This window comes from Amblyraja radiata, chromosome 1, assembly GCF_010909765.2.
Source record: "Amblyraja radiata isolate CabotCenter1 chromosome 1, sAmbRad1.1.pri, whole genome shotgun sequence".
Classification (NCBI taxonomy): Eukaryota; Metazoa; Chordata; class Chondrichthyes; order Rajiformes; family Rajidae; genus Amblyraja; species Amblyraja radiata.
Genome location: NC_045956.1, coordinates 101,251,739 through 101,271,982, shown reverse-complemented (window position 1 = coordinate 101,271,982; position 20,244 = coordinate 101,251,739). Strand labels below are relative to the sequence as shown.

Sequence of the window (20,244 nt, the reverse complement as noted above, 5' to 3'; positions counted from 1 at the left end):
TTGTTATTGCATTACGTGTCTACTTTATGCATGCAAATATTTCACACTACAATGTTGAAGCATTTTGATGTGACTTAAGGCGCAAGGGCAGTACGGTGGCACAACTGCTAGAGCTGCTGCCTCACAGCACCAGAGACCCTGACCTCATTCGAACTTGACCTCAGGTGCTGTTTGTGTGGAGTTTGCATGTGGGCCTTGTGACCGTGTGGGTTTCCTCCGGTTGCTCCGGTTTCCACCCAAATCCCAAATAAGTGCGGGTTTGTGGGTTAATTGGCCTCTAAAATTGCCCCTAGTGTGCAGGGAGTGGATGCAAAAGTGGGATAACATAGCACTAGTGTGAACGGGATGGTTGACATGTTTCCATGCTGTGTCACTAAACTAAACTAAAGTCGAAGACCTCTGTTTTAACAGTGTGAGAGAATAAAAATCTCTGCTCCTCCCCTTAGCAGAATAAACTGCCTCCACCACCAGCTCAGTGGGCTGGATTGTGCAAGTTGGCAACTGCATAGAGAATTTCTGGTCTCTCTGCATTACCCCCATGCAGGCCAGCATGCTCCAGGCTCCCAAGCCTGCACACCACACGGCACAGAAATGGAACACACTGATACTGAGGAGGTGGTGCTTCTGATCACTGTTCTGCCCCTGCACTCACCCCATCCTGTTCCTCAACTTCAGAGCACGATCTAGAGAGTACAATTTGAAAAGGGCCATCAACCGTAATTAAAAAGGTAAGGTTTCTCAAACGCTTTTATTCCTCTATAACTTTTGTTTCTAATCGGCTGTAATTTTAATGCTTTAAGTATATTTTAACATGAATATTTCAATATTTTGTTTACAAGAGATCATGGCTATATCGAGAAGGAACAATGGATGTGGTGCTAGATTGGGGAGATTGGAGTATTACTATGATGTAGGTCAAACGTGACAGGTATTTGTCATACCCGACGTGTATTTGTCATTTATCATACCGTTCCTACTCTCTTCAGGTTAGTAAACAGCTTCTGTATTGAACTCTTCTGGTAAACTCAGTGGAAACCTCCAGCTAAATCTTCTTGATTTTGCTGGTGAGCTTCTTCCTCCAAGGAATAAAATAATATTTCCATTCTTGTCTTTGCAGACCCACCGTCACTTGCCCAAATAATTCATGATAAACGTACGTTCAAAAATAAGTAAGGAACCCAATACAAGAAGGATTGCTTCTGTTCAGCAAATGCAATGGGTTAAACATTCTCCTGCAGCCTAAGCTACTGCACAGAGCGTTGCATGAGCTTTGGAATGTGAACTGGTCTGGCAGACTATATTTACAGCCTATCCTTAATAATCTTATACAAATCTATTCTCTGGGCTACCTCCACCATGACATCTAGAGGGCAAAATTGCCTGACACACAGGCTGCAGGCAGGAAAGGGTGGAGAGTGATCAATACCAGTGGAAGACTAGAGTTTCAGGAGTTGTTGTTAGACACTCGGTCATGTGGTGTGCTGAGGGAGGTGGATTCCCTTTCACGTGGTGGGCTCAGAGCTGTCTAAATCTCGGAGTACTTTAAAGATCGAATAACCTGGTCAGAGAATGAAACCCAATGGGTGGAGAATTGTTTGTAGATGTATTCTACATGAACTAAACTCAGGTTCAGGAAATAATTTAAAACTTAAAAAGCCTATTAATTTAAGAGTTAGCGGTTATGTTATAGAAACTTACAAAATTCTTAAGGGGTTGGACAGGCTAGATGCAGGAAGATTGTTCCCGATGTTGGGGAAGTCCAGAACAAGGGGTCACAATTTAAGGATAAGGGGGCAGTCTTTTAGGACCGAGATGAGAAAAACTTTTTTCACACAGAGAGTGGTGAATCTGTGGAATTCTCTGCCACAGAAGGTAGTTGAGGCCAGTTCATTGGCTATATTTAAGAGGGAGTTAGATGTGGCCCTTGTGGCTAAAGGGATCAGGGGGTATGGAGAGAAGACAGGTACAGGATACTAAGTTGGATGATCAGCCATGATCATATTGAATGGCGGTGCAGGCTTGAAGGGCTGAATGGCCTACTCCTGCACCTATTTTCTATGTTATTCCATTTCCAAATTTCACTAGCACCCACACACAAAACTACAATACTGCTGGAATTATAATATACCAAACAAAGACAAATTATATAATGCATGCCAAAATGAAGTCATGATGCCTTTCCTACAATTAAAATGCTCATAAAGAACACCATAACAAAGAATATCCACATGAAGAAACGATCCATTATTTTAGCCACTTTCTTCCACTCAGCAGATTTTGCATTGGTTGCTTTTTGCTCTCTGAAACAATCAGCTATAAATTCAATGTTTCTTGCCGCCCTGCCTCGGAGTAAGTAACAAGTACACGAAGGCACATTAAGATCCTCTTCACTTGCACAACTATTGCCTATGCTTCCTTCAAAATGTCCATCGCTTTCTTTGTGGTTGCACACAGGACACTGATGCACTGGTATCACAGAGAGTGTAGAATCTTCTTTCACCACTGTGTTGTTACATTGGTGATGTTTAGAATGCCGATCCTTTATTGTTAATTCTTTCTCTTTTCTATATTTTACATTTGCTTTGGAATTATCTGTCTGCAGTTTACGGTTCTTTTCCTCTTTTTTTCGCGGCATGGTGCAGGTTTCACCAATGTCGTACACAAAAAAGATCTTTGACATGTACTGCAATATGATCACCTTTGCCCATTTTGGAACTGGCTTGGCTTCTGGCCCACAATGGTGAATGTTCATGATGAAAATCGTCAGTGCAGTGGAGGCGGTGATCATTGTCATTGTTGCTATGTAATATTTACCTGAAAACAAAGATTGGAATGATTCAAGCACAAAAAATTCCTTCAAGGTCATGCACTGGATTAGGAAAGACACTTTTTTTCATTTAACCTGTTGCCTTCATTAACCTGTAGACACAAAGAGCTGGAATAACTCAGTGGGACAGACAGCATCTCTGGAGAGAAGGAATGGGTCGGGTCGAGGCCCTTCTTCAGACCCATTACCTGTTCATTTAACCTGTTAATCAGTGGTAACGTTTGAAATGCATTCTATCCAAACACCAAAATAAAACAGTGAATGTATTCAATAGATTCCTCAGGGAATGTTATTACTTATGTTTGCTCTTCATACATAAATTATTAATTAGTTATCAATATTTAATAGAGAACCAAACATTAAACAGCTGGTGATGATTCCCTCACATCATAAATAAACAAAATTACAATTCACTTGCCCATTGGGCCATGGGGTTACTTTAGTTTTCTCCATTTCTCTCATTCTGCAAACACAATCCATTCACGCCTCCTTTTCACTGAAAAACCTGCAATTATCGCTGTTTATTTGCTCTACTTTTTCCAGCCAGTTTCCTCCTTCCTCTCTCTCAAAGATATGAATTTTGTCTTGGATTTTCCTTAAAGCCACCATTTTCCAATGCCAGGTCCAAGTGTCCATTGAAATGATAAGTTTTGGAAATTATCCAACAATCAGAGCGACTTTTATTTACATTAGAGCCTTGTCAGAGTATCACATATATTGCTTATAGGATGTCACAACTCACTGCCAACAACAAATACTGGACAGTAATCAATTATCCACACATTAGATAATTTCCCTAATGTAACCGTGGTATTCTGGAATCTATAAACCTGTAAGGATGCCCCAGCCTACATTATCTCATTCATCTCAGACTGTATCTTATACGTTTTGGTCCTTCTGGTAATTATTCATGATAGAAACTCATGAGGTAATTGTGGGCCCACATCCTTATTACTGACTTAGTGAACAAAATAGAAAGCTGGAAGAACTCTAGAGGTCAAGCAGCATTATGAAAGCAAAATGTGTAAGTTGACATCCTGTGTGTCTTGTCTTCATATATAGTATTCTAAATATTAGAGATATTACTATTGCAATTTATTGCACAGCATATACAATGATGAGAGGCATACATGGGGTAGACAGTCAGAGCTTTATTCCCAGGGTAGAAATGTCCAATACTACAGGGCATAGCTATAAGGTGAGAGGGGGAAAGTTCAATGGAGATGTGTGGGGCAGGTTTTGTTCACACAAAATGATGTGGAAGACTGGACGCATGGTGTGGTGGTGGAGGCAGTTACGATAGTAGCAATTAAGAGGCTTTTAGATAGGCACAGGATATGCCGAGAATAGAATGCTATTTATTGTCATTCAAACCTAGGTTTGAACGAAATTTCATTTCTAGTTTTTTTTACATTACAAAACAATCCAAGACCCACACTTAACACAGTTTACATAAACATCCATCACAGTGAGTCTCCAACATCTCCTCACTGTGATGGAAGGCAAAGTCTTTATCTCTTCCCTTTGTTCCTTCTCCCGTGGTTCAGCAGTCCAACTGCAGTGTCGAGGCGAACTGGGGCTCCGATGTTAAAGCCCCCGGCGGGCGATGGTAAGTCCTGAGGCCGTTTAAGCCACGCCGGGCAATGTTAGGCCCCAGCTCCATGTCCTTTAAACCCGCGATTCCAGCGGGAGAAGTCGCCGTTGAGGAGCTCGGAAAAGCGGTCTCCCACCAGGGACTTGGAACTCCCGATGTTCCCGTCCACCGGGTCTGCGGCCGGTGCCTCCGAACTCCAAAAGTCGGGTCGCAGCCGCACGCCACCACAGCTCTTCCCACTCCGAAGTTGGCCAGCTCCGCGATGTCAGTTCCGCAGGCTCTGCAACTGGAGCCCCCAGGTTAGTCCTCGCCGCCGGCTCCACGATGTTAGGCCCAACGACATCCGAGACCCGACAGGGAATAGTCGGGTCCCCGCACAGGGAAGAGATTTAAACGGTTTCCCCCACAGCCCCCCCTACCACCCCCCACATATACACAGCTAAAAAAATAATAAAAACTAACTCAAAGACATACATTTAACAAGACAAAAATAAAAAAAGACAGACGACTGTAGTCGAGCCGCTGCCATTAGGCGCCGCCACTCCACATGGAGTGATATAGATAATGTGAGAATGGAGTGATATAGATAACGTGAGGGCAGATTATATCAGTTTAACTTGGCATCATGTTTGGCACAAACATTCTGGACCGAAAGGCCCATTCCTGTACTGTTCTAGGCTCTTTACAATCCATTTAAGTGGTCTTCCCAAATAGTCATGCTTGCTACAATACCAAAAAGTACAGCATCAATGTTACAATATGAATATGACATGTGGTGTCACAAGTTCTTCTTAATTAGACGATGGCCTTTAATAAGGTTGAACACACATCCTCCTCCCCTTCCCAGTTATCCACCTAGGTGGGGGATTCTTGTGGTTCCATTCACATCATTGAAACACTACCACTTGCAATGATTTATTTTTCTGCTTCTGCATTCATTATCTCCGACATCCTCAAAATATATTTGTCCTTCACTCTATTTCTGTTTCCATGTTGTTTTCCCTCAATTGTATTTGAAACCACCATTAGTTTCCACATGCAGGCTGTTCTACTTCACCAACACTTTACTCCATCACTCCAAAATTATGAGAAAGCTTGACTGGATGATTAGAGATTCAGTCTGGCTAAAGACCAAACCAATCTTGAAAACTCACTTGAAACCCTACTCTTTTAAACATGATTTAGAACATCTGACCTATTATTTTCTCAGGTTTGTCAACTCTCCAGGAGCACCTTTGCTTTGTTAAAACCAGTAAATTCATCCAAGTTATGATCCAAATGGTGCGCGAGGACAGATTGGTCTAAAATGAATATGACTTTCATTAGTTTCCTCCCTCCACTTTTTATAGCATGCTGCTTAGCTTATTCAATTTGAATCCATGATTTACTGCAATTAAAAACACATAACATAGAAACATACAGCACAGGATTAGGTCCTACCATATAATAACCATATAACAATTACAGCACGGAAACAGGCCATCTCGATCCTTCTAGTCCGTGCCGAACACGTATTCTCCCCTAGTCCCATATACCTGCGCTCAGACCATAACCCTCCATTCCTTTCCCGTCCATATAACGATCCAATTTATTTTTAAATGATAAAAACGAACCTGCCTCCACCACCTTCACTGGAAGCTCATTCCACACAGCCACCACTCTCTGAGTAAAGAAGTTCCCCCTCATGTTACCCCTAAACTTCTGTCCCTTAATTCTCAAGTCATGTCCCCTACGGCCCACAATGTCCCTGCTGAATATGTCAGGTTAAACAAATCTTTTCTGTCTGCACGTGATCCATATCCCTCCATTACCTGCATATTCATGTGTCTATCTAAAAGCCTGTTGTGCCACTATAATATCTGCCTCCACCACCGCCGCTGGCAGTGCATTTCAGGCACTCACCACTGAGTAAAAACCTTGCCCTGCACATCTCTTTTAAACTTTGTCCCTCTCACCTTAAAACTATGCCTTCTAGTCTTTGATATTTCATCCCTGGAAAAAAGATTCTGACAGTCCACCTTATTTACACCTCTCCTAATTTTATATTCTTCTATCAAACTACCCTCAGCCCCTGATGCTTCCGATTAAAACAGTGCAAGTTTCTCCAACATGTTGTTATACTGTAGCTAATACCCTCTAACCCAGACAGCATTTTGATAATCCTCTTCTGCTCCATCTCCAAAGCCTTCATGTCCCTCCTGTAATGGGCAACCAGAACTGCACACAATACTCTGGCGCCTAACCTAAGTCCTGTAAAGCTCAACATGACTTCCTGAGGGGCCTGTCCCACTTACGCGACATGTTTGGTGGTGAGTAGTCGCCCAAAGAGTCGTACGCTTTTCTGGTCGCCGCTGGATTTTTAACATATTAAACATTTTCAGCAACCTGCTGCAACTATGACGGGTGCCAGCAAGTCACCGAAAAAATCACGTAAGTGAGACAGGCCCTTGATTCTTACACTCAATATCCCCACCTTTGAAGGCAAGCATACAATACACTTTTGTTACCACTCTATCCACTTGTGACGTAACTTTCAGGGAGATATCAACTTGGACTCCAAGATCCCTCGGTACAAAGCTGATAAGAGTCTTGCTAAAATAAATAAGACATCTAAAATCTAAATAAGTGCGCTAAAATTAGTACATGGGAGATATTAAACTGTGACATTTGAAATGCAGGAAAGTAAAATAATCTTATGACCCAATTGGTAAGTGGGGATGTTTATTTAAGATGTAAAGGAACTTTCTTCATTAAACAGTTATTTAAATGCTTGGTTCCTGATGCAATAGTGATAATCTATACATAACTAAAACTCTGATCTTGTGCTCTTCCAATTTGCGAGGTTTTTCTATTTGTGCAAAAACGGTACACAATAGGGCTACGATATTTTGCCAGCTCACTCACCGTTCTCCTGTGCTGTGAGTGCACCAAGTTTCGTTCCAATTGGTGGTCCATTGTAAAAGTTAGTTAGGTTTAAAAATCTTTAAAACCGTGCGTGCGCAGATCGATCTCCTCTCCTGCCAGTCAACGCCGCTCAGATTCTCCTGTCACTCCGCGGGACGGTCCACCTCTTCCTGCGCCATCATGTCTTTACTGCAGCTGAGGTTGGCCGATGGACATCTCCAACCGGACACAATTTTTGGAGGGAACGGAAGTGGCCCAGCCCGGGATACGTCGCCAAATGGAAAGCGGAGAACCTGATCCTGGCGGAGGAGAGCGTCCAGGGCCTGCTGTGAGTCCAAGCGCACTGCCATCACAACGTCCCGCAGCTCCAGCCCCTTCCCCTCTGGTCCCCCTCGCTGGCTCTTGCGCCTCACCCGTGATACCCCCTTCTCCCCCATGGCTCTTCCCCCGTCTTTTCTCCGAGCTCTCACCCCCCCCCCCCCCCCCACCCACACGCCGAGGATCCGGGCCGACGGCTGATGCTCCTCCGGGGCACGCAAGAAGGGAGAGGAATGGCAACCTCGAGATCCTGGGGAGGGAGAGAGGAGGGGAGTATGGAGAGGAGAGGAGTTATGGAGGGAGGGAGTGACTGAGGGTAGGAGAAATGGAGAGGTGAGGGAGGGATTGGGTAGGGTAGGAGGAAAGGGAGGAGGTGAGGAGGGAGAGTGGGGGAGGAGGGGGAATAGAGGGAGAGGAGTAGAGGAGGGGGAGTGGGGGAGGTAGGGAGTGGGAAATAGAGGGAGAGGAGGGCGGTGGGGGAGGAGAGGAGGGATAGTGGGGGAGGTGGGGGATAGAGGGATAGGAGTGGAGAGGAGTTATGGAGGGAGGGAGTGACTAAGGGTGGGGGAAAGGAGAGGGAGAGAGAGGTGAGGGAGGGATTGGGGAGGGGAGGAGGAGAGGGGAAAGAAGAGGGAGGGTGAAGATGAGGGGGATGTAGTGCAAGGGATGAGGGTAAATGAGCTGCGCCTGTGCAGTTGGGGCTATGGGTGAGTGGTGGAATATTGCATTGAGGGACCAATCCTTCTGTGTGACAGTGACCCAACGGGTCCCACTTGGTCTAGTTATTAAATAATATTCTAAGAGCAAAAATTGTTTACATCAAAGTAATAACATTCAAATTAAAATACGCTGCAAGTCAAAAGCATAATAATGTTAAAATAAAGCACAATTAAAAACAGCTTTAATAACAAGGTCCTGCAGATGCTGGTTAATACCAAAGATGGACAGAAAATGCTGGAGTAACTCAACGGGTCAGGCAGCATCTCTGGAGAAACTGGACAGGTGATGTTTTGGGTCGGGACCCTTCTTTAGACTGATTGTAGGGGAGGGTGGGGATGAAAAGACCAGGACAAATCAGAGCCAGCTAGAATGCCTGACTGGGAGAATCCCCGATAAAGGGCCTGTTCCAATGTACGAGGTAAAAAATAAAACTCGAGGTAAGCACATAGAATGTACGTAGCGGGTACATCGGAGCTCGGGGACGTCTCTTAGTGGCTCGTAACGCTAACGGCAGGTACTCGGGATACGCGATAAGCTCGTGAAGATTTTTCAACATTTTGAAAAATGTCCACGAGAGCCCCGAGTACCTACGAGCGGCTATTACCGTAATTCTCCGAGTTCGAATCAGGGGAAACTCGGGATAACTGTTGAATTAGCTCGTACAGTGGGACAGGCCCTTGAGAATATCCACCAAGAGGGATACATCATTGCAAACTCTGGAACTGGTTACCCGACTTAGTGCAGGAAGGGAGGCAAGGAGGGAGAAGAAGGAGGGGAGGGACGTGTTTGAAGAAGCTACCTAAAATTAGAGAATTCAACGTTCACACCATGGGTTGTAAACTATCCAAGAGAAATTGGTGTTCCTTCAATTTGTGTGTGGCCTCACTCTGGCAATGGAGGAGTCCCAGGACGGAAAGGTCTGTCTGGGATTGGGAACAGAAGTTAAAATGGTTAGCAACCGGAAGATCCAGATGTTAGGACCCAAAACCTCACCTATCTATTTACTCCAGAGATGCTGCCTGACCCGCTGATTTGCTCCAGCATTTAACATTTAAACTCTCTATCAGAAATTCATTGATACAATGTGACCAGTCCAGTATCCAGTATCTGTCGCTACTATATTGCAACATAAAGAAACTTGCTGCATACAAACTGGCTACAATGTGTTTCACATAATAACAGTAATGTTTGGGTGTTCTGTAGAAAGGCACCACCCATATAAATTTATATCTCGATAATTTTAATGCAGGTGCTTTTAAGGTCATGAAGCAAAATTTAAATTGTAGATGAACGTTTTGCATTGCGTCGATAGTTTGAGGCCAAGTATGTGTTCGCCAAAATACTGTTGGAAGGATGTGGTTTGTCTCAAAGCAAAGCCATCAATTTTGAATAAAACATATTGAGCAACCAAAGTACATTGCTTGAAATAAACATTCCTCACAATGCAACTCCGTTTTACATACTACACTGTTAGTTAGTCAATCCAAGATGCAATTATTAAGAAAGCACACCAGCGCCTCTACTTCCTGAGAAGATTATGGAGAGTCGGTTTGTCAAGGAGAACTCTCTCTAACTTCTACAGGTGCACAGTAGAGAGCAACCTGACCGGTTGCATCGTGGCTTGGTTTGGCAACTTGAGCGCCCTGGAGAGGAAAAGACTACAAAAAGTAGTAAACACTGCCCAGTCCATCATCGGCTCTGACCTTCCTTCCATCGAGGGGATTTATCACAGTCGTTGCCCCAAAAAGGCTGGCAGTATCATCAAAGACCCACACCATCCTGGCCACACACTCATCTCCCTGCTACCTTCAGGTAGAAGGTACAGGAGCCTGAAGACTGCAAAGACCAGGTTCAGGAATACCTACTTCCCCACAAACATCAGGCTATTAAACTTGGCTCGGACAAAACTCTGAACATTAATAGCCCATTACCTGTTATTTGCTCTTTATCAGTTTTTTTAATCATGTGTGTATATATTTATATAATGGTATATGGACACACTGATCTGTTTTGTAGTCATGCCTACTATGTTCTGTTGTGCTGAAGCAAAGCAAGAATTTCATTGTCCTATCAGGGACACATGACAATAAACTCTCTTGAATCTTGAATACGGAGAGAGATGGAAGGGTATATTCTGATGAGGACAGTGTGATTCTCTCATGGGATATAGATAGCTTGAGTGAGTGGATGAAAACCAGACAAAGGGAATTTAATGTGGAGATGTGAGAAGTCATGTACTTTGGTAAGAGGAATCAAAAAGCAGAATGTTATCTAAATGGAGAGATAATGAAAGTGATCAAGTCTGTAGGATCTAGGTGTTCTCGTCAGCAGGCAGGTCCAACAAATAGTTAAGAAGGCAAGTGGCATATTTGACCTTAATTGCCAAAGGTTGAGGCTAAATATTGGGAGGTTATGTTGCCGTCATTCAGCATGTTGTTGTGGCTACTCCTGAAAAAGTGGGGAGGTTTATGTGGGGGAAGAAGGGAGAGGTTATGGAGTTACCTAAAATTAGAGAATTCAATGTTCATACCATTAGGTTATTATAAGCTACACAAGTGGAATATTAGGTGTTGTTCCTTCAGTTTCCATATAGCTTTGCTTTGGTAATGCAGGAAGCCCAACACATAAAGGTCAGTATTGGAATGAGAAGAGAATTAAAAAGGATAGCAACCAGGAGATCCTGCTGGCCTTGGCGGACCTACCATAAGTGTTTAGGGAAACAGTCTCTCTCCTCTCTCCGAGTAAAATCTAGACAATTAAAGTGAAAACAATCCATTTCACTGAAAGAAGTGTAAAATAGAAACATTTATGTTAAAATTTGGTTAATCTCATCATAGTTTCAGTTTGTTCCATTGTTGTGACTCTGGCAGAGTATTTGGAACTTACCTGCAAAGATAATATTTCTGCCAAAGTACAGCATACGGGGCCCTAAGAACAGAACCTACTATAAGCACTGTTCAGGTAGATGTAACTAATTATCTGCAGATTCTACAAAATGTATCCTATAAACAAAATCAATTATTCCACATATACTAGCTTCACTTAAAAGATGAATTCCAAACTCTAAACGGCCGTAATTATCTTTCAAACCTGCTTTGAGAGATAATGCATTTATTTATGGAAACTGCATAATATATGCACAGACTCCTTTTAGCGATCACTCTTGGCAGAGCTTTTTACTGAGAATATTAATAATACTCCAGAAGAGTCACTTACCAATTAGTGGAACACTTTCAGATGGAGGCATGCTTTCTGCAACCATCAGCTGAAACACAGTTAATGCCAGCAGTACAGTCACACCAAGTGACACCTTCTCTCCAGAGTCAGCAGGTAGATAAAATCCTAATGGGGCTAGGAACGAGATCATTACACATGGGATCAACAAGTTAAAAATGTAAAAGGAGGATCTCCTTTTGAGAATTAAGGTGTAAGTGACATCTGGGTATGGATCTGAACAACATCCATATGTTATCACATTTTTTGTTGCTGGCATTCCATGTACTTCCCATTCGACATTCTCCACAAAATCAGACAGGTCTCCACTATCAAGTCCATTTGTGATGTCAACCTGGTTTCCATTGTAGGTCCATGAACCAAAAGTAAGGTTGCATCTCTGATCATCAAATGGGAAATACGCCACATCAACGACACACGAGCTCTTGGTAATGGCTGGTGAATCCCACATAATCTGCCCATCGTATCTTAAGACCACATTTGTTTCCATGGAGTCAGAAGATTCATCATCAGCTCTAAAATAAATTACCAACAGAATTTACAATTGGTTACAAAAAAAGGCCTTCATTGACCAATGTAACAATGTCATTATTGAATGGTTTAAAATCAAAAATGGCATATAATTTATCAAATACATTGGAGAAATTCGGAGCAATTATCTCACGATATAGAATAGGTACAAGAAGAAATCTGCAGTCCCGTTTTTTCAGGTGATAAAATTGGTATATTGTGGAGTAATGGTAGTATTGATGATGGTAAGAATTGTTCTTGATATTAATGACTTGAGCATTGACGCAGAGGGAATGAAATTTCTAATAGCGAATACAACTCTCAATGAACCGATATGCCTCCACAGCAAGAGGCTGTGTGAAGGGAGATGAAATTAGCAGCTCAGTGAGTTAAATGTGGGCAAATTAATCTGGAACAGTAATGACAAAAGGTTAACATTTAAAAATCCAAATAGAAAGTGGACAAAGTTAATACCTAAATAGATGGCAGACTAATTATTAGATTTTAGTAGTAAGTGGAATAGCAAACAGAACCACGGATCAACAAATGGCCATATGGTTTGAGAAACATGCAGTTATACAAAACAAATTTGAAGCTAATTTTGGATTTCTAGCAGCTGCAATTTTTATAATTTTCAAGCACAGTATTATTATGGATTAAAAAGTTTGAAAAGTAACTGAGATTGAAGAAGCTGTCACATAGGTCTCAAAAGGATAATAAAACTAAGAAATAAATGAACAATGTTAAAAAAGGTAACACTTTTGTGAAGGGCCAATAAAACCAGGAATCACAAGCATTATACAGTTATATAGCTTTAAAGTAGTCTACAAATCAATCAGCAAAAATGAATCATTATATATGAACTGAGACTCCTGCGAGGAAAGATCAGTGATTCAATGGATAAACAAAAGAGCAGAGATATTTAACAGATTTTAACTGCATGCTCCTGTTAAATTTGAATTATTACCCAGACTTTGTGTAATCTGTTAGCTTCACTGATAGAATACAGTGGGAACTATTGAAAGTTTACACCAATTGCTCAGCCGAGCTGCAAAACTGGACACAGATCAATGGTGCATAATCTTGCTGATATTGCAAAATAAATCTTACACGTCATGACTGTAGCATATTAGGACGTTTTGTAAGTTAATCTCTACCACATGCATTGTTATCATGTAAGGGATAGCCCCATCAGTCACCACAGTTTCCCAGAATGTAATGCTTTAAATTAACTGTGCCTGTTCCACCTAACGCAAACATGGAGTAGGAAATATAAATAGAGATGTAAGAGAACCATACCCAGACTAGGAGAGTCCATTTTCTGAACAACGATCAGACTATTTAACACTACGAACTCCATACAAACTCTGAACTGCGAACTGGCTTGATAGCACTCTGGACTTTGGGGTTTGTTTTTGCGTTTTGCAATATATATTTTAATTTATTGAACTTATTTTTATTGTTTATTATAGCAGCTACTGAGTGCTATATTCACAGACCTGTTGAACTGCTGCAAGTAAGAATTTCATTTTACCATTTCAGGCCATATGACAATAAAACACTCTTGACTTGCTTGTCGGCATACCTCTTACATTCAAATCTCAACACAGTGATGTGAATTTCTAGTTTTACATAAAACTTAGGACTAAGAAAATTACACTCTCAATGTGAACCTTGGGACAATTTAAACGTTTCTGCAACACAGATTAATTTATTCATGCAAGTGAAAACACAGATCGTCCATGTGCACTTTAATAAATAACTTCCACTATAAAATATGAGGAAACTGTTTCATTAATTTTCTTCTGAATTATGACTTAAAAATGAAATATGTTTAACAAAACATGGCTGTCTAAAAGCAATCCACATACTTGTTATACAGAACAATATCAGGTCTCCATACAGAACTACTGGGTATTCGAATAGCATCAAGTCCGTCATATTTGTCTCGATCCCACTTCAGGAAAGCATCAAACCAAATTTGTCGAATCCACAGGTAAGCAGTCAGAATTTGGTTCCTTTCATCCTACAAGCGCAGGGAATATTATCTCATAAATCATATTAACAAATTTAAATCAAATACTACAAATTGTACTTGCATTCTTCATCACACTTCGAATTCCCTCTCCTCCTAATTAGCTTCATGTCTGAATCCTAGTTCAACACTACAGTCTACTTCTAATAGCCAATATCAACAAGGTACTATCAATGGATAGAAGTCTTCTTCAAAAACCCTCACTATCTGGTATTCTTCTTGTTCTCAGACAAAGCATGGAAATAAAGTCCAAGAAATAGACCTTTCCGCCCACTGTCCATTCTGACGATAGATCACGTATTTATATTAATCCTAAATGACTCATTTTTTTAAATTCTGCCCATATTCTCATTAACTCCCTCAAAATTTTACCATTCATCCACACACCAGGAGCAATGTACAGTTGTCTACCTGTTCTGATGAAAGGTCACAGTGTGGCGGCTCCCAAGGGTCGGGCCATCTCAACTATCAAACCCCTCGGCACGGGAATGGTTCAGTCCAGAGGCGGCCTTTAACCAGAGGGATTAAAGGCAAAGGTTTGGGTGTCATCTTTTTCTCTCGTGGACTTCCCTGCAGCGCCAGTTGGCGTACATTTCTGAATACACCACCTCCATCAGCTACGTCAAGGGGAAAGAGAATCGGGTGGACGACGCATTGTCCCGCCCCGCCTTCGACGCCGTGTTCGAGGTGGCGCCCGGAATTGACAATTCCACCCTGGCGGAGACGCAGCTCACGGACGGTGAGATGCCCGCCTACCGGACTGCCATCTCCGGCCTTCACCTCGAGGATGTCCCTCTCGGTCCAGGAGGGGCAATGATCCTGTGCGATGTGTCGTCTGGTCAGCCGCGCCCCATCGTCCCTGCCACCTGCCGCCGGAGGGTTTATGAGGTTGTCCAAGGACTGTCTCACCCATCAATCCGAACGACGACGGCACTAGTGGCCGCTCGGTTCATGTGGCACGGTTCGACCATTTCCACGTACACATTATGGGGCCTCTTCCGCCATCCCGGGGCATTACCCACCTCATCACGATGGTGGACCGCTTCAGCGGTGGCCGGAGGCCATACCCTTCGGCGGCACGTCAACGGCTACGTGCGCTCGTGCGTTGTCCGCGCACTGGATTGCTCGCTTTGGGGTGCCGGCGCACATCTCCTCCGACCGGGGGCCACAGTTCACTTCCGAGCTGTGGTCGGCCATGGCTCACTTGCTGGGTGTGCGGCTGCACCACACCGCGCCTATCACCCGCAAGCTAACGGACTGGTGGAGACGTTCCACCGGCAGCTCAAGGCAGCGCTGAAGGCGTGACTCTCCGACCCGGACTGGATGAACGAGTTGCTGTGGGTCATGCTGGGCATCCGGACTGCTCCTAAAGAGGACTTGGCCTCATCATCAGTGGAGCTCTTTTACGGGTCGCCACTCACGGTGCCCGGGGAGTTCTTGCCGTCGGTGCCGGGGCAGCAGGGAATGCCCTCATCCACCCTAAAGCGCCTTCGCGAGCGAGTTGGCAGGCTTGCGCCCGTCCCGCCATGGGACATTTTGCCCACACATGCCATCAGCCCTCCGGGACGGCCCGTAAGTTTTTCTGCGCCGTGATGCCCACCGGACGCCACTCCAGAGGCCGTACGAGGGCCCGCTCCGGGTGCTGGAACACGGGCAGACGACTTTTGTGTTGGAAATGGGGGGCCGGCCGGAGGCCGTGTCGATCGACCGGTTGAAGCCGGCACATCTGGACATTGACCAGCCGGTGCTGGTTGCCCGAGCTCAGCCTCAAGGGCGCCCCCCTTCACGGCTCCCTCCGCCTGTCACTCCACCTGTCCTCCCGCCGGTCCCTCCACCAGTCCCTCCACCTGTGCCTCCGCCAGCCCCTCGGTCGGCTGACTTCCGCACGCGGTCCGGCCGGGTTGTGCGCCCGCCGGTGCGTTTCGTGCCTCTGATTCTGGGGGGGGGGTGGGTCCTGTGGCGGCTCCCAAGGGTCGGGCCATCCCAACTATCAAACCCCTCAGCACGGGAATGGTTCAGTCCAGAGGCGGCCCTTAACCAGAGGGATTAAAGGCAATGGTTTGGGTGCCATCTTTCTCTCTCGTGGACTTCCCTGCTACCTGGAAGGACATAATAAAAGATACCTCCCGAAACACCTGGCTCTTCGCTTTCATTTCGGGACCTACGCCCCACAACAGGCTCTATTACGAATAACTCAGCTTCTTTCACTACAAATGCTACCTTATTAGCTGAGCATTTCCAATATTTCTGTTGATATTGCTAATTTACAGCAGCCACAGCATTAGGCTTTTGTTACTCTACTGTCCATAACAGGACCCTGTCAGCATTTTACCATTATACTGTAAACTACTGGATCATCCAATAGTGACATTAAGTTAATTAGCAGTGAAGTCTCCTTTTCAATTGCAGTTGAAAATCCAATTAAGGAAACATGCACGGGCATTTGTTGGCCTGTATTTTGCAGCGTAGTTAAGAGTAATGAGACCACAATTGTCAGTGTTCATCATCACTAGCCCATATAAATTAAGTAGCTTTGGGATTTTCACATTGCAAGTATGAACATCTGGAAATCACGCTCAGGTTCACAGTTAACTCAGAGGGGAGATGCAATGTCAGGTGCAGAAGACCATTAGGCTAGAGAATGGAAAATGTTATCCATGCAACAGCGATACTCTTGATAATGAACATTCACTGGCACTTACTAGCAGGCTTCACGGGTGAACAGTGACTACTTGAGTGGACAAATGGAGGGACAAGTAATCCAGCGGAAATGTACCTTAAAAATGATTGAATTACTTCTCAAGAGAATTTATAAAAATAGCTATCCAAGCATATCTTACCATATCTTTAATTTGTGAGAGGGTGACTATCAGAGTGACATTTAGTGCAAGATCTGTATCTTCCACAGGCCTCAGTGCATCGGTATAATCTTCAAATAAATTCTTGAACAGCATTTGCGCATATCTTCCTTTCGCTGACACAGCACCTGTTCAAACATGAATAGAGTTCCTTTTTAGTCAACCACATAGGTTTAATTAAGAGTCATATATTGTCCAAACCTGGTTAGGGTGGCAGATTTCTTTCCCTGAAGAACATGAATGAATGAAATTTGTTTTTATAATGAAGCACGTTTCATAATCTTTAGCTTTTAATTTCAAATTAATTAAAATTAAATTTCCAAGCTGCTCTTGTGGGATTCAAATTTGTTTCCGCATCACCGGCCCAGCAGCTAGCCTACTCTTCAACTACACAAACACAAGAGTAGAGCACTGGGCCCCTTAAGTAGGTTGCTCCACTTCATAAGATTGACTGACTAATTGCAATCACATTATTTTATTCCAATCTGCAGTAAACTTTCACCTCTTGTTCATTAATATCTATTTATCTATCTCTGCCGTTAAAATTCAGACTCTTAGTTTCTACTGCACTTTGATGAGGAGACCTCCAAATACTCAAAACCCTGAGAAGATTAGAGATTCGGTATGTCAGAGAGGATTCTCTTGAACTTCTACAGTAGAGAGCATAATGACTGGTTGCAATCATGGTCTGGTTCGGCAACTTGAACGCACGGGAGCGGAAATGACTGCAAAAAGTTGTGAACACTGCCCAGTCCATCACCGGCTCTGACCTCCCCACCATCTAAGGGATTTATCGGAGTCGCTGCCTCAAACAGGCAGCCAGCATCATCAGAGACCCACATCACCCTGGCCACACATATCACTCCTGCCATCGGGAAGAAGGTACAGGAGCTTGAAAACTGTAATGGCCAGGTTCAGGAACAGCTTCTTCCCTACAGCCATCAGGCTATTAAACACTACAACCTCAAATAAGCTCTGAACTACAATAGACGATTATTGTACTACTATTGTTTGTTTTTTATGTGTACGTATATTCCGGTCCCGGGCGTATATATACCCACTGAACTTTTTTTTCTCTCGTTTATTATATTGTTTGCAGTGTACTATGTTTACATATTCTGTTGTGCTGCAACAAGTAAGAATTTCATTGTTCTATCTTAGATACATGACAATAAAACACTCTTGACTTGAAGAATAAAAAAATCACCTCATCCGACGACTCTCAAGATCACCTTTGCACTTACATTCTTCATCACACTTCAAACTATACCATGCCCAAATCAAATACAGAGCTGGTTAAAGATAAAGGCATAGAGGGAAAAACATCATTCAATCCAATAAAATGTGGAAATGTGTTGTATTTATATTTTAGTAGTAAAATACACATATTCATTTTGTATGTTTTGAGACAAGTAATGAATCTGGACGACGACGGTTGAGAAATTGAATTAGATATTTCTGTTGGCTTGCTGTAAAAAAGTTACACAAATAATATATCGCCAGAATGTAGCAGTCTTACCCATTATGAAAAATGCATTGAAGAAGAAAATTAATTTGTAGATCAAAATGCAGGTGGACAACTTCATTCTCCAACTTTCTACTCAAAACGACGAAGGCAAACGTTGCAAAAGGAAAATGGTATCAGAAAAAAACCCGATTACTTTTCATAGTACCGAAAAAGTCCTTAATTTGATGGGTATAATCAACAAATATTGTCTGTTGGAGGAAGAAACTGCTGCAGCTCGCAGAGGTGCATCAGGTTAGCGCCGGCCTTTGCTACATGCGATGCAACCGCGGCCAGGCGAGCTGTGAGCGACAGGCGGCTCTGCACACGGTTGCAACAGGTGAATGACAGGCGGCTCTGCACAGGGTTGCTGTGGTCAGGGTTGCAACAGGTGAATGACAGGCGGCTGTGGTCAGGGTTGCAACAGGTGAGCGACAGGGGGCTGTGCACAGGTGAATGACAGGGGGCTGTGCTCAGGGTTGCAACAGGTGAATGACAGGCGGCTGCCGTCAGGGTTGCAACAGGTGAGTGACAGGCGGCTGAGCCCAGAGCTCCACCGGATGAGCGACGGTGAATGGCGATTGCATCTAATGGGCGATTAAACAGTTTAAGTTCACATCGTGAATATAATATTCCTCAGTGTTAACAGAATAACAACATACTTACATTCATATCAAGAATGGGTGGGTGAGTTGCAGTGTTATAGTTATTTAACTTGTAGTTGTAAACAATAGGCTGTAATATTTTAATATTTATTTTCGTGAATTCCATCGATGAATTACCGACTGCTTTGGTCAAATTTGACCCGTCGAACTGTTAAAGTAAACGGTCCTGGAGCTGCAGGAAGAAAAGCAATAACAGAAACATTTAAGTAGCAACATTCTCCAGCCAATGAATAATGCAAATGAATACAAAGGCAGATGCCTCGCTCGGATGATGTGGCCGCTGGTGTACATTTTCAGTGTCTGTTTACTCCTTTAAGACACCACCACTGTAATACAATTCGGCTGGTGCTGAGTGAGATGAAACATACAGCAATACCCACGTCAAATGTTATATTTAGCAAATCAATCAAAATTATCAGCAAAGTGTTTAAATCACTTATAAAGGTGACCTAAAAAGATAATACTGTAAAAAACTGAAATCCAAGCTGTAAATGCTGGAAAAACTAGGTATGTGATGTCAACAGTCAACCTTTCAGGTCAATGAACAACAGGAAACAATCAATCTATTTTTATTGAATCTCAGGAAACTGAGCTATTGATTACAACTCCAGCAATGTTTCTTGATTTAGAATGGGTTGATTTCTTAAGAATAATGCAATGTCTGGAGGAAAGATACCTGTAAACAATTGATGTAAAGTCAGTCATAAAATGTAATTGGTGATGGTGTAGACCCCATTGTAGAACTGTTTTACTGGAGGACAAATTCTCACACTGCAACTCTTCCTGCATACTAGGTACTTCTTGATCTGCCTTCAGATGGAGCGAATACAACAATACATGGACTACTTGCTCTACCATGGTCTTGTTTTATAATTGTGTTTTGCATGTTATCTTGTATTTTGCTTGATATCTTTCTGTTTTACATGCGAGTCCAAATACCAGGGTGACACAATGGCACTGCAGTAGAGTTGCTGCCTTCTCTAAGCAGAGATCTGGTTCGATCCTGACAATGGGTGCTGATTGTATGGAGTTTGTGCGTTCTCCATGTGACCGCATGCGTTTTCTCTTGGTACTA

At 43.2% G+C, this 20,244-nt stretch overlaps 1 protein-coding gene across 1 annotated transcript; it reads right to left on the bottom strand.

The window, feature by feature from the left end:
- Positions 1–2,065: 2,065 nt before the first annotated feature.
- chrna9 (cholinergic receptor nicotinic alpha 9 subunit) lies at positions 2,066–18,523 on the bottom strand. The gene is made up of 6 exons (XM_033033754.1): positions 18,520–18,523; positions 16,983–17,128; positions 13,979–14,133; positions 11,580–12,112; positions 2,515–2,814; positions 2,066–2,466 (listed from the first exon to the last, which is right to left on the bottom strand). Exons 1-6 carry the CDS (start codon positions 18,521–18,523, stop codon positions 2,168–2,170), a joined length of 1,437 nt encoding a protein of 478 aa, XP_032889645.1. The 3' UTR covers positions 2,066–2,167.
- Positions 18,524–20,244: the final 1,721 nt, after the last annotated feature.